Source organism: Chinchilla lanigera, unplaced genomic scaffold, assembly GCF_000276665.1.
Source record: "Chinchilla lanigera isolate Chin_1 unplaced genomic scaffold, ChiLan1.0 scaffold00012, whole genome shotgun sequence".
NCBI lineage: Eukaryota > Metazoa > Chordata > Mammalia > Rodentia > Chinchillidae > Chinchilla > Chinchilla lanigera.
The window spans coordinates 29,084,060-29,096,796 of NW_004955413.1; the positions used below are offsets into that span (position 1 = coordinate 29,084,060).

At 55.5% G+C, this 12,737-nt stretch overlaps 1 protein-coding gene across 4 annotated transcripts in view; it reads right to left on the minus strand.

Moving 5' to 3' along the window:
• Nucleotides 1-381: 381 nt before the first annotated feature.
• Kiaa1644 (KIAA1644 ortholog) overlaps nt 382-12,737 on the minus strand; it is a 101,084-nt gene continuing 88,728 nt past the window's right edge. For all 4 annotated transcript variants that reach the window (XM_005379463.2, XM_005379461.2, XM_005379462.2 and 1 more), the window contains exon 5: nt 382-4,450. In XM_005379463.2, the coding sequence (XP_005379520.1) occupies nt 4,450 (1 nt within the window). In that variant the 3' untranslated portion in view covers nt 382-4,449. The remainder of the gene's footprint in view (nt 4,451-12,737) is intronic.

Sequence of the window (12,737 nt, forward strand, 5' to 3'; positions counted from 1 at the left end):
CTGGGGACCTCACTAATCCTCATCGCCTCCCAAGGCCCTGCCTCTAAATGCGGTCACCTTTGTAAGCTACGAACTTGGGGATCCCTGCGTCAAACCGCAGCTCCCTCACCAGCCTGCCACATGGATTAAGTGGCAGAATAAGAGGGACCCAGCACAGAGGGCGTGACTGTCCCTCTCCTGCCCAGGTGTCGGCTCCATCCCTCCCGCTCCACCTGCTGTTGGTGTTGGACCTCTGAGGTCCTTGGGATGAATGCACGTGACCAGCTCCTCCCAAGCCCAGGCTGAGACTCCAGACCCCACTCAGCAGAGTGACAAACCACACAGCCACAGGACCCTCCCAAAGGCACAACTCGTGACATTAAAGCACACTGGAATTCCCAGAACAGTGGATGTGACACTCCTTTATTAAAACCTAAGGACATCTTTATAAAAACTACTGTATATAAAGACAAAAGCAGCGTAACAGCGGTCAGTGTAAAACACGTCATTGTCACAGGGGAGGATATTAGTAGGAACAGTATTGGTTTTTTGGTTTTCCCGGTTATCAGCCGTCCTAGACCCCACCTTGCCACATGAAGCTGAGGTTTCCAGCACAGAGGGGAGGTCCCTGCCCCCCGGACCTGCGAGCCCTCATCCGGCTGGCCCTGGGGAGGACCACGACCTTTGGGGGGAGCTTTCCTGCCCTGTGGAGGCGACCGGGTGGCGGAGCCCGCACCCTGTGTCCCCGTGTACTTATTGCACGTCATCCAGGCGCCCACTGGTTGGGGATGTTGCCGTGACACAGGAAACGGGAGGGGAGGAAGAGACAGTGTGGGAAACTGAGGCACATTCCAAGAAGAGACCCTCCTGGGGCGCTGGCTGGGTGCCAGGGTAGCCATGGGACTGTGGCTCTGAGCCCAGGTTTCCGGGTGGGTGCTGCTGCAGTAGGACCTTTCCTGCTTGGTAGGGCCTTTCAGGGCAATGCTACGGGGACCCTGAGGTCCTCTTCTATTCACGTGACAGCACTGTGCATGGTGCCCACTCTGGCTGGCCTCCCCGCAGCCTGAATTTCAGTTAGTCAAGGGCAAAGGGGTCAGGGCTCTGATGTAAAAATAGGAGTTCTGGTTACAGAGTGATGAATGGTCAAATCTGCTCACTCACAAGCGGCTGTCTAGCACCATCTCTGTCTGGGTCCTGGGCTGGAAACGGGTGGGGCCAGGGAGGGCGATGCCACCTTCAAGGTCACTTTCCCGGGTGGGGTGGGCAAGGACTCATTCATGTGCAGGTTTGGTTTCTGAAAGGTACAGGGCATGACCCTAGCCTGGTGAGGTCACTGCCTACGGCCCTCTGTCCACTCGGGTGGCCCACGGAGACCAGGCAGACAGGGAGATGGAGCCCCCTCACCCCTGAGGCTCCTGATGCTCTTCCAATCCCAGATTTTCCAGGCAGCGGGGGCGGGGTGCAGTGTCACTATCCTGTCCTTGCCCCTCAACCCAAACCACCACAGCGGGGGATCTTCACTCCCAGAGGGGGCAGTGAGCTGAGCTGGAAAAGCAAGCCAATGAAAACTCTCCGAGCCTGCTGTTCCGGGCACCCTGTCTTCCCGTGGGGCACAGCCTCCAGCGGTCCCTGTAAGGGGGCTCAGCCGGGCCAGGACAAAGGACCGAGGGGCCACCAGGGTGAGACCACACCACAGTCCCACTGTTTGAAGTGACCAGAGAGGACTTCTGATGGGACCTGGGGGCCTCGGGGCCTGGAGCTGGGTCTCTCGGCAGACACGCCCGTTCTTGCCCCAGGGTTTTCCTGATGTTGTCTGGTTGGGGGAAACCCTATCTGCCTCCCTGCTGCCTCTGAAAGCTGCGGGCCCAGGAGAGGCCAGGTCTGCCTGCCAAGTCACATGTGTGCATGTGTGTATATGCACCGGCATGTATGTACACACGTGTACATGTGCATGGGTGATCTCACTAAAGCCCGCTGCACACGGGTGAGTCACTGTCACGTGAGCAGCCTTCCTGTCTGGGTGGGACCACAGCCCAAGGCTGAGCTTCTGAAAGACACGGCAATCACGTCACACACGGGGGAGGGGTCCCACAGACAGGAAGCGCTTGACCGGCACACCACGAGGCGCTCGGCGGTGGATGCGCTGTTGTCTTCTTTCCCTTGTTTTTTTGAGAGTTTTATGAGTATCGTTATAGATGGTGATAAGTTACAGGTGGGGGCCCAAAGCAGACAGGAGAAAGGAGAAGCAGGCGGCTTGAAAAATCAGACCTGGACATGGCTGAAAAGCCCTAAGCCTAGGAGTCTACCCTGGAGCCCAGCTCTACCCTGTCTCTGACTTCCAGGGACACACTACGGACTGGCACATCCCCAGCCACAGTAGGACGGGGAAAGGACTTTGTCCTTCCTGCCCGGGCAACTCTGAGAAGCTGCACTTGGCAGGTGAGCCCAGGAGGCTCTGAGAGGTCAGAGGGAGGGGACAAGGGACAGGTCACCATGTGGGTCCGTGGTGCTTGGCAGAGGAAGCATCTCTGTGAGCACCACCCAGGCATGCAGGAAGCCAGTGGCCTCTAGGCACCTGGGCTGACCCCCTTCACTAATGGGGAAACTGAGGCGGCAAGGGCACCGGCCTTGCCCGGGGTCACACTACCCTTAGCAGCACAGCTGATGCCAGAATCTGGATCTTGGGCGCCCCATCCCTGCTCCAGGATTCCTCCGACTCCGGAGGCTCCCACAGGGGCCTGACCCAGCCAGGCCGACCTGTCCACTGCTCTCCAGGGACATCACGGACCCGCATGGATGTGGCCCTGGAGCATGTCCTGGCGTACTCGGCACTGAGGGGAAAGGACTCCACGCCCACCCCTGCTCCAGACCCCACGCGAAGCCACGCTGTGTGTACCAGGCCACCCGAGCGCCACAAGGGCTGGCTAGCGGGTGGCCAGAAAGGGTCCTCAGCAAGGCTCCCCCGAGGGCTGTCCTCGTCCTCAACACTTGTCTCTTCACCGTCCGCCCGCCCAGCTGGAAGCGCAGATGGCCAGTCTGTGGGGGACAGTTCTACGACAGCACAGGTCGGGAGGGACACTGAGCTAAGAGCTGGGACTCTGGCCTGCTAACGTGGGTGCAGTGAGCAGGTCCATGCTGGCAGTGTGGCCTTGGGGATCCATGCGGTCTTTCTGTGTGCGTCCTGTGGGGATGGCAGTGGGGGTGACCTGTGGGCAGATGTTACAGGCATCCAGGTCTACGTGGAAGCCCTGCGCTACAGTGGATGGAATTCTAGAACCTTCTGCTTGGATTCCTAGCAGCCTTGCCGCCCTGCCTGCAAAGGTCCCATGTTTGTTTCTCCCCCCGGCTGGGAGGAACGCTCGTCCCTGTCACCGCCTGGCACACGGCGCTACTCAGACAGCTTGTGTGGGTGGACGGGCCCTGGAGTGTGCTGAGGGATCTGGGGTGACAGCTCCCTGCTGGGAAGGCTCTGGAGATGCCCTTGGTGTTGTAGGGAGCCCCTGGGCTGCAGAGTGACTTGTATCTGGGGATTTATGGCCTGGACTTTGCGTACTGCACTTCTGAAGCCACACTGAGGCTGGCCTCCCAAGCCAGAGGACCCTGAAGCCACACTGAGCATGGCCTCCCCTGGCCACAGGACCTGGGCATCTGTCCCCACCGTGAGCTGCTTCTGAAGGGATCAGTCACATCCGCCTCCCGGGGGCTGGGACAGAGTGTGCATAAAAGCACCTAACCTGGCGGCTGCCCTGTGCCTGCCCAAGACACATCCTTTACTATTACTTCCCAGGAACAAGCTCCATAAGAAGCAACCCTTTCTGGTGGTCAAGTCCCCAGTGCCACCCAAGCCACAGCAAGGCTGTACCTTGGGCCCTGTGCCCAGCCACCCCCATCTGGCTCGGGGCTGCAGCCGCAACAAGAGAGGACGCAGGCAGCAATCCCCAGCCACGTGGTGACCTGCACCCAGAGAACTTCCAGGGGAACTCCAATAAAAACTGACAAACAGAAGGACACCCCAAATCACGCACGCACACGCACTCACACTCGGTCCTTGGACAAAAAGGCCCGAGGGGCACTGTTGGAAAAGTGGGGCCGGGGAAGCTTCGGGGTTTGGACCACGGGTGGGACGTGAAGGTCTAGACCCCTCCGGCTGGAATCAGCCAGGACAGCTTTGTGTCGTTCATCTGAATCCACCAGTCACCTCTCAGAAGTCACCAGCCCCAAAGAGAACTATTGCTTGCAGACAGGAGGCTCAGAACCTCCTGGCACCCCCGGTCCCCACCCCTGAGTTTACTCTGAATCTTAGAAGACCACAGAAGAGGGTTCTGGGCACAGGTGGCGTTTCCTCCTCTGCCACCGTTGCCGTTGCCGCCGCCGCGGCTCTCTCTGGTGTCCCTGTCGAAGTTGTCCGTGGAGGCTGCGCCCGGGGCTTCCCATCCGCCTCCCCCATCCTGAGGCACGGCAAAGGGGTTTTCTGGGGAAGCAGAAGAGAACAAAACATCACTTGGTGTCTCCTCCAAGGGAACTTGCTAAGAACATTGTCCAGGGCCTCAGAGCCGGGAGGTGCCAGGCTTTCTCTGAACATGCGCCTCTGTCCTCTGGGCCCTGCGGACCACATGACTGTAAGAAGTCTGCGGCCTCTCTGGTTCTGCAGAGCACTAGAGACCCCAGCTCAAATGACTGGACAAAAAATAAAAGCAGAGTCAAGACTGGAACAGAAGAACCAACCTCATCATTAAGTGCAATAATCTACACAGAAAATCTAACAGAATCCACAGAATTAGAACAGAGAGTGCAGACATAAAGGTATAGGGGTATCTCCGTCCAGGAACAGTTCTGTCCACAGCTCTGGTCGCAAACTGAACGGCACAAGAACCGAACCAAATTTTCCCATCAGGTCAACATTGACCCGAGCTATTGAATTTCATTTGGTTCTCATCCGACTTGATTTGTGACCAGAGTCCTGGAAAGAATCAGGTTTGTGAACCAAGGTACCCCTGTGACTTCCCATCTGTAGGACAGCAGCTCAGTTTAGAACACTCGGTGGTGTCCGTCTGCCCAAGCTCGACTGCATGATTCGACACCTGTGGTTTAACACCTGTTTTCTGACACCCAGCTGACACCTGTTGTTTGACACAATCTCTCCCCTTTCTCCCTCAAGAGTATTCGGATTTGAATGATAAATTATACGGTCAGCATTGTCATAACAAGCTAAACACTATTTAAAAGAGATACAGATGTCATTTGTGAACAATAAAATCCATTATGTATCTTGGAATCACACCACCATACAGAGGCATAAAGACAGCAGTGTGCACCTCAAATAGCAGTGCACAGGGGCAGGCACGCAGCAACAGGCGCGTGGGAATCCCTACAGCTTTGATTGGTAGATTCAAGTTGCAAACAAGACAAGGAGGAACAGAAGCACAAACTCCATCCCTGTAGGCACCATAAATCCCCTAGCTCATACTTACCATCGGCAACTGCCCAGCCATAAATGCTAACCTTCCCAGATTTGTTTGCAGATAAGGGTGGTCACATGATCCAGCACAACCAGTGGTGTGGAAATGGAAGTCCACAGGGCTGGGAGGGTGGTCACATGACCCACTGCAGCCAATGCCTTTGAAGTGGATATCTACTAGGTTATAAGAAGGCCAGGATCATTGTGGGTTTTACTATATTGTCTGGGACTGGAAAATAGCTGGCACACAGTAGAAGCTTAATAAATAGTTCCTTTGTTTGGTATGGGGAATTGAACTCAGTACCTCATGCTTGCCAGGCAGGCTCTGTGCTGCTGAGCTATATCCCCAGCCCAATAAATAGTTCTTGAATAAATGAGCCAAGAATTTAAGCCCACATAAAGCATCTTCGAGGTATAAAGTCAGTAGGAAAACATGCTGAACAATATTTGAATTAGAGTTCCCATAAGCTCTTCTTAAATTTATGACCCAGCAAGCCAGAGCACAAATGCAATAACTCAGGCAAGAGTCCTGGCAGCAAGCACAGAATCTGTTTACCTCAAGGACCACGTGGGGAGCAAATCTGAAGATTAGGACTATTATGGAAAAGAGTGAAGGAGACAACCAAGGTCTGATATAAATAATGATATGTAGGAGGAACGGAGGGAGGTGATATAAGTAAATTATATTCACTTTAGCTGGGGCTTTAAATAATTGTTCAGAAGTTGGAGTACAATTAGAGGTGCAAGAGTAATAGCAAAAGAACCCAATCAACTGAAGGAACTTGGTGGGAAGGGGAGAATGGGACGGCGGGTATAAACTCTGGAGGGTCGACACCGTTCGTAGCAGGGGATAGAAGCCCTGCTGGAAGGAAGGATGAAGTGTGTCATACCGCACTGCGATTGCGAAGGTAACCATGGGATCAAAACACAGCTTTCAAATTATCAGAAGATATATACACAAAAAATAAAGAAAACAGAGGCCATATGGTGAAAACTGACAACCCCCACAAAAGCTATAAAAGCAGAAACCTACCATAAACTACTATGACAGAAATAAGCCCGAATGTATCTGCCCTATCAGTAAATGCTAATGAGCCATACACACTTACTAAAAAAGACAGACAGACCACAAACAAAACGCACTGAGGGCGGGGTGACTCAGAAAAATGTGTACTTAAAGCCACCGAACGTGGCACACGGCGGATTTTATGTTATGTGCCTTTCACCCCATTTAAAAAGAAAGGATGGGCAGAAGCGTAGTGACAAAAAGAAAGCAGGGGCTGTGATCTGGATAACAGATGAAGCTGCAGTTGGGCGAGAGCGGCGAATGAAGAAAGAAGTCACCCTGTGAATGTCGGTGGCGAAAGTCACCAGAAGAGCTGACAACAAGGGCTGCTTAGGTACCGGGTGAGGCGTCCAGAACCCGCAGCGCAGGGGCTGCTGGGCGCTGGGGTCACGTCACCTTCCCCAGGCCATCACCCGGGAAGCAATGACCACGTGTGTCTGTGTGTTAAACGGAACCTGCTTTTTATGCGAGCGCTCGGAAAACCGACTCTCAGACCTAAAATACCAAAAGTAGCATAAGCCAGCATTTCCTGATCGCAGCGTAATCAAATCTGAAAACACTTATAACCAAACCACAAACCACGCTGAATGCTACTTCAGGATGTTTATAACTCTTTATGATGACCGTAGAGTCAAACAGAACCCAAACTAAAAATGACAAAATATCTAGACAATCGCAAAAAAAAACAAACAAAAATCTCACAACAAAAAAACATTATTTAAAAAATTTTATAGATAAAAACATTTCAAAGCCCGTGTGAGGCAGCTAGGGCAATGTTCAAGGGAAAATTCATAGCCTCAAATGCTGGTCTTAATAATAACTGAGAACACAGGAGGTCAACGTCCAGCTGGAGAAGTCAGAAAAAAAAGGAAAGACTAATAATCCACGGGAGACGAAGGAAAAGTGACAGATAAATTAAAACCGAGGTGGAGCTGGAAAACAGCAAAAGGAAGAAGCTAATAAAGAAGTCCAAATGCTGGCTCTTTCGAAAGCAAGAAGACATGTTAACTCTGGGGGATTCTAATAAGACAGAAGATTGAAGACACAGAGGAAGAGCAAGGACTATCCCTACACCGCTTCCCAATTTCACTTTTCCAAGGCTCTGGCTGCTCCACAGAACCTGTCCCGTCAAGGTCAGGGAAGACGTCCACGCCACTCACTCCAGGGCTCAACTCTCAGCTCTGCTGTCACCTGTCCCCACCAGGTGGACTCCAGTGGCCACGCCTCCTGCTTCCGGGACCTCCAGACCTCACCTGGTTCCTCTCCTACATCCCCGGCCTCCTGCCCGGATCCTGCGAGTACCCCTCACCCCCCACTCCTGACACCCCTTCTCTCCGGGATTAGATCCCGTCTCTGTGCTCACGGCTCTCTAGTCTCCAACTCTCACCCCTCAAATGCCACATTTATAGCCAAACTGTCTACGTGGCATCAGCTGCATGTCCCAGACAACTTTTGTGCCCTACAGTAGAACCCCACACTTTGTCCCCAAACCAGCTTTGCCCAGTTTTCCTGACTTCAGTAAATATCCTTGGTCCCTCTCTTTCTCTCACACCCACTGTCCAATCAACCCACTCGCAAATTCCAGGAGCCCTTCAGAGACTGTCTCTGCAGGCTGTGTGCTTCTGGGCTGTCCTGGTCCCGGCCGGCAGGATCCTCTAGCCCGCCAGCACCTTCCGTCTACACTTGGCCTACTAGCAGCCCGGCCCCACTCCTCTCTGGTGTCCCACACTCCTCTTTTGTTTACTCCACTACAGCTTGAGGGTCACCCTCTTGGGGCGGGGGTGCCCGGATACTGGGTTATAAACACCGGGGGTGAGTCTGGGCGAGCTAGCTGTCTGCCTGGCCAGCTAAGCTGATGGCCCACTGTGGACAGCCTGGTCCGAGCCCAGCCCACTGGGGGCCTGGATGGAACCAATGAGAGCATCTGCTTGCTTTCTGTGCGCTGTCTCTGAGCGGGGACTCGGGGCTCGCGCCTTGAGCTGGGCCCGGGGCCCACCCTCTGCCTCCACACAATGGTAACCAGCCAAGGGTTCTCCCGTCTCCGAAGATCTGGGGACTTGCCAGCGGACACATTCAGGACAAACCCAGACTGTACCTCCCTCAGTTCCCCTCATGGCACCAGCACCACCTGTGACCATCCATCACAGGGCACCCACTGGACTGGCGTAAGCACTGGCAGATGGGCAGAGCACAGCTCCAGATGTGTCTGTGGACGACCGACGTGCAGGCTCACAGGGAGGGGAGACCCACCCCGGCTGTGGCTGGCCCCAGCCAATAGGCTTGTAGCCTGGATGGCACAGCCGGAGAAGGAGGAAGAAAGAGAGGGTGTGCCCTTTGCTGCCGCCGCCTCTGGACGTTGCTCTCCATTTCTTTGGCCTTTCATTGTGGACTTGCATCTGTGACCTCCCGGGGAGCGTCGGGGCCTTTGACCTGCATGTCGCTGCACCCTTGATCTCCTGTTGCACGCCTGCTGTCTTCTTGGCTGAGCGGCTCCTGAATCCCTGGGCGCTCCAGCACGCAGCCCACACACTGTGGGCTCTCCTGCCTCAGACCCTATGAGCTACCTGAAAGCCCCTAGACGCATACTTCCTCCTGACTCCACCTCGCCGGAGAAGCCTAAGGAACACGCTACCAGCACGCCTGCATGTCACATCCGTAGTTTCTCTAGAAAAGGAGGGCTTTTCGCTGCGCCGATCTCCACAGGGCCCTCGAGCGATGCTCCACGCAGATAGCTGAGCAGATGAATAAAGAGAGGAGGAGAAGGGGGATGGGGAGGAGGAGGAGGAGGAAGAGGAAGAAGAAGAGGAGGAGGAGGAGGAGAAGGAAAAGGAGAGCATCTACCGCCTGACGCTGCAGCGTTACCAGAAAGCCTCAATGAAACGCTGCCTTTCCAAGAAAGAGAAATCACTCAGAGGATCCAGGAAGGGAGAGCCTCAACAGACCAATTGCCAAGAAGATAGAAACTGTCAAATGGCGAATCTGAAGCCTAAAATAAGAGAGATGTAAATTAAAGCCATATCGGGAAACACTTGCTGAACGCGCACCAAAGGAAGCGTCCGCCTTCCTTCGCTGTCACACGGCGGGGAGCAAACAGGCAGCGCGGTGGGAGAGACCTCGGGCGGCCTCGGTGGCAGCAGACGGGCACCCACCTGGGCACCATGTGACCTGTCCAGGGTGGTCCAGCGTGAGGGTCACAGTGCAAAGTCGAGAGTCCCAATGTCCCCCGGAAGGTCACTCCCAACCACGGAAAGGAGGCCAAGACCAGACAGACTGGGGCTCCCATTCCGGTCCCAGCCTGTCCTGTGCGGTCAGGGCAGGGAACGCCCGCCTGGAGAAATGGTCTCTGCAGGACAAATCAGGGAACCGAGCCCATCCCGCAGCCCTGATGCAAACCGTGACCTCTAGCTGGTATCAGGGCATGGACACCGCCCGTCTACTACTACAAATGCCATGTGCTGCCAGTAGGGGAGACCCTGTGTCGGAGGCAGGGAACATGGGAAATTTCTGCACTTTCCATTCAATTTTTCTTTTTAAAATTTTTTTTCTAAATAGATGTATTCCATTGAGATTTTTTTTGTTTTGTTTTGTTTTGGTTGGTTTTTTTGGGTCTCCATATGTAGTCCAGGCTGGCCTTCAACCCATCATGTAGCCCAGGCTGGCTTGGGACTCGAAGCAATACTCCTGCCTCAGCCTCCCAAGTGCTGGAACCATAGGCAGGTGCCACCACACCCAGGTCCATTCACTTTTGTTGTAAACTTGAAACTGTTCTAAACAATATCCTATTCAATAAATTAACAGTAACAGAATTCTTTTTTGGGGGGTTCTTTTTGAGACAGGGTCTCGCTATGCAGTTCAGGCTGGCCTTGAGCTCACTTTGTAGCCCAGGCTGGTCTCAAACTCGAAACGATCCTCCTGCCTCAGCCTCTTGAGTCCTGGAATTACACGAGCTCGCCACCATACCTGGCAATCAGAATTCTTAAAACAGTGAGACATCGCCTTATATTGACCCAACCAGCCCAAAGTAGGACATAAGATCATCCTGAGGGCAAGCCTGTGAGTGACCAGGGTGACCCCGGCCTGCTGTGCGGGTGACCTGGCACCCGCTCCCCAAAGAAGCCCTGGAGCAGGACTAGGGGACACTGGCCACCTTCCAGGGTGGCGGAAGGGGACAGGTGTTTGGCAGAATCTCATGGAGCCGGGTGGCCCCACGCCACTTGGGAAACGTGGGGAGACCTAGGCAGGGACAGGGCGCAGCAGCCTCCAGTCAGCCCGCTGTGGAGGGGAAACGCTCAGGAGAGCCTGCGCCGGAAATGAGCCCACAGAGACCTCTGTTTGTCATCGTCATTGCTCCCCAAGCAGCACGGCCACTACTCACACAGCATGGACACTGTTCGGGGGGTCACAGGCCAGCCAGAGGCGACAACGCTCCCAGGTGCATGCGCACGGGTGCTGCACGGACACTGCTCCGTTTTATATGGGGGACTCGAGCTCCAGGGATGTTGGTGTCCATGGAGAGTCTGGGTCCAGCCTGCCTGCGTTATTTATTTATTTATTAATTCTGAGGCAGGGCCTCCCTCAGTTAAGTTGCCCCAGGTAGACTCCAACTGGAGATCCTCCAGCCTCAGCTCCCGCGGTGCTGGATGTCAGGCATTCGCCACCACCTCCCACTTCAACTTCTTCTTTGACACCTCGGTTATGACCTCAGGCCTCTCGCTGCTGTGCCTTTATTACTACTTCGAGCTCCCTGGCCTCTATTCCAAAGGTGTCCCCTCACCCGAGAGAGTCCTGAACACTTGACACACTGCCCTTGCTTTAGCTGGCAAACTCCTACATATCCTTCAAGGTCTCTGTCCCAAGCACCCTTCTGGCACAGCCTGGCTGACTCCTGTAGGCCTCTGTAACATTTGGAACCACAGGGAACCATAGTGGGGCCGAGGCTCGTGGTGGTCGCTGGTCTGCAGTCAGACCCTCCCGGGTTTGGACCCAGCGCTGCTTCTCACCAGCTGTGTGACCCCGGCAAGTCCCTTAACCCCTGGTGGCCTCAGGTGCCCTCTGCAGCCCCTGCAGGCCTGTAGGACCCTCTTCCTGCCCCGTGGGCTCTACGGACACCCCATCCCTGCCTTCAAGGACCCCAAGGCAGAAGCAGCAGCCCCTTGCTGTGTCCGCACTGCGGGTCTGGGGTGCTGGGGTCCTGGCCTGGGCGGGGGGAGCTAAGCTGCCAGGCAGCTTCCTGGAGCACTGGTGGGGAGGGTGCGGATCGAAGCAGCCTGGAGGTGGGGACCCCAGGCGTTCCTGGCAGGTCTGAGTCTGCAGAGACAGAGCCACTGCAGCTCCCCAAGGCATCGCGCCTTGATCCTGGGTGCTGGAGCTGACAGGGAGCTCACTTCCAACTGTAGGAAGGGCCGGGGCCAGGGCTGCTGCGTGCAGGCTGAAGCCCTTCCCTATGGCACAGCAGCCCCGTGAGCCAGGGACCACTCTTCCCTGCAGTTTCTTGACCAGGGCCCCAAGGCTCCCTGAAGCAGTGCAACCTTCCCAGGGTCACATCTGGGAATCCAGCCCAGGTTGCTAACCACCCGACCACACTGTCATCCATCCAACCCAGGGAAGTAGCCTGGGCAGGCTGGGGGTGGGGAGGTTGTCTGGTCAGCAGCCAGGCGGTCCTGTGAGGGATGCTGGGCCTGGCACCAGGCAGTGCAGCAAGGCGGGGTAGTGTGCAGCTGGCAGGGCAGTGGCTGGCTTCTGCTGCCTAACCAGGAGATAAGCGAGCACCTGGCAATTTGAATAATAATGTAGCTTCCAGAACGCTGGCGAGTCTGTGACAATAACCACTCCGGTGACAAAAGCAGAGGAGTCACGAGGCACAGCATGACTCACTGCCGGGTGAAGCGCACGCAGAGCCCCCTCGGGCCAGCGCGCATCCGGGCAGTGCTGACTTTGTGGGGGTGGCTCGCACAGCCACTCCAGAGGTGCAGCGTCATTAACCGTACTTTACAAAGAAGCAGACAGCACAGGGACCCCAGGAATGGGCGGGGCAAGAGGGCAGTGCCAGGGCAGGACCTGCGGGCAGCAGGGAGATGGGTGCTGCTGAGGACGAGGTGCTGCCCTCGAAGGGAGGCCAGGATGGGAAGCTCTTGGGATGAAAGGCGCAGGGAAGGAGCTGCCTGCAGCTCTCAAAAGGGCTGGAGGACAGACTGAGCCCCACTGGTCACAAGACGGGGGACACAGCTTGGCCGC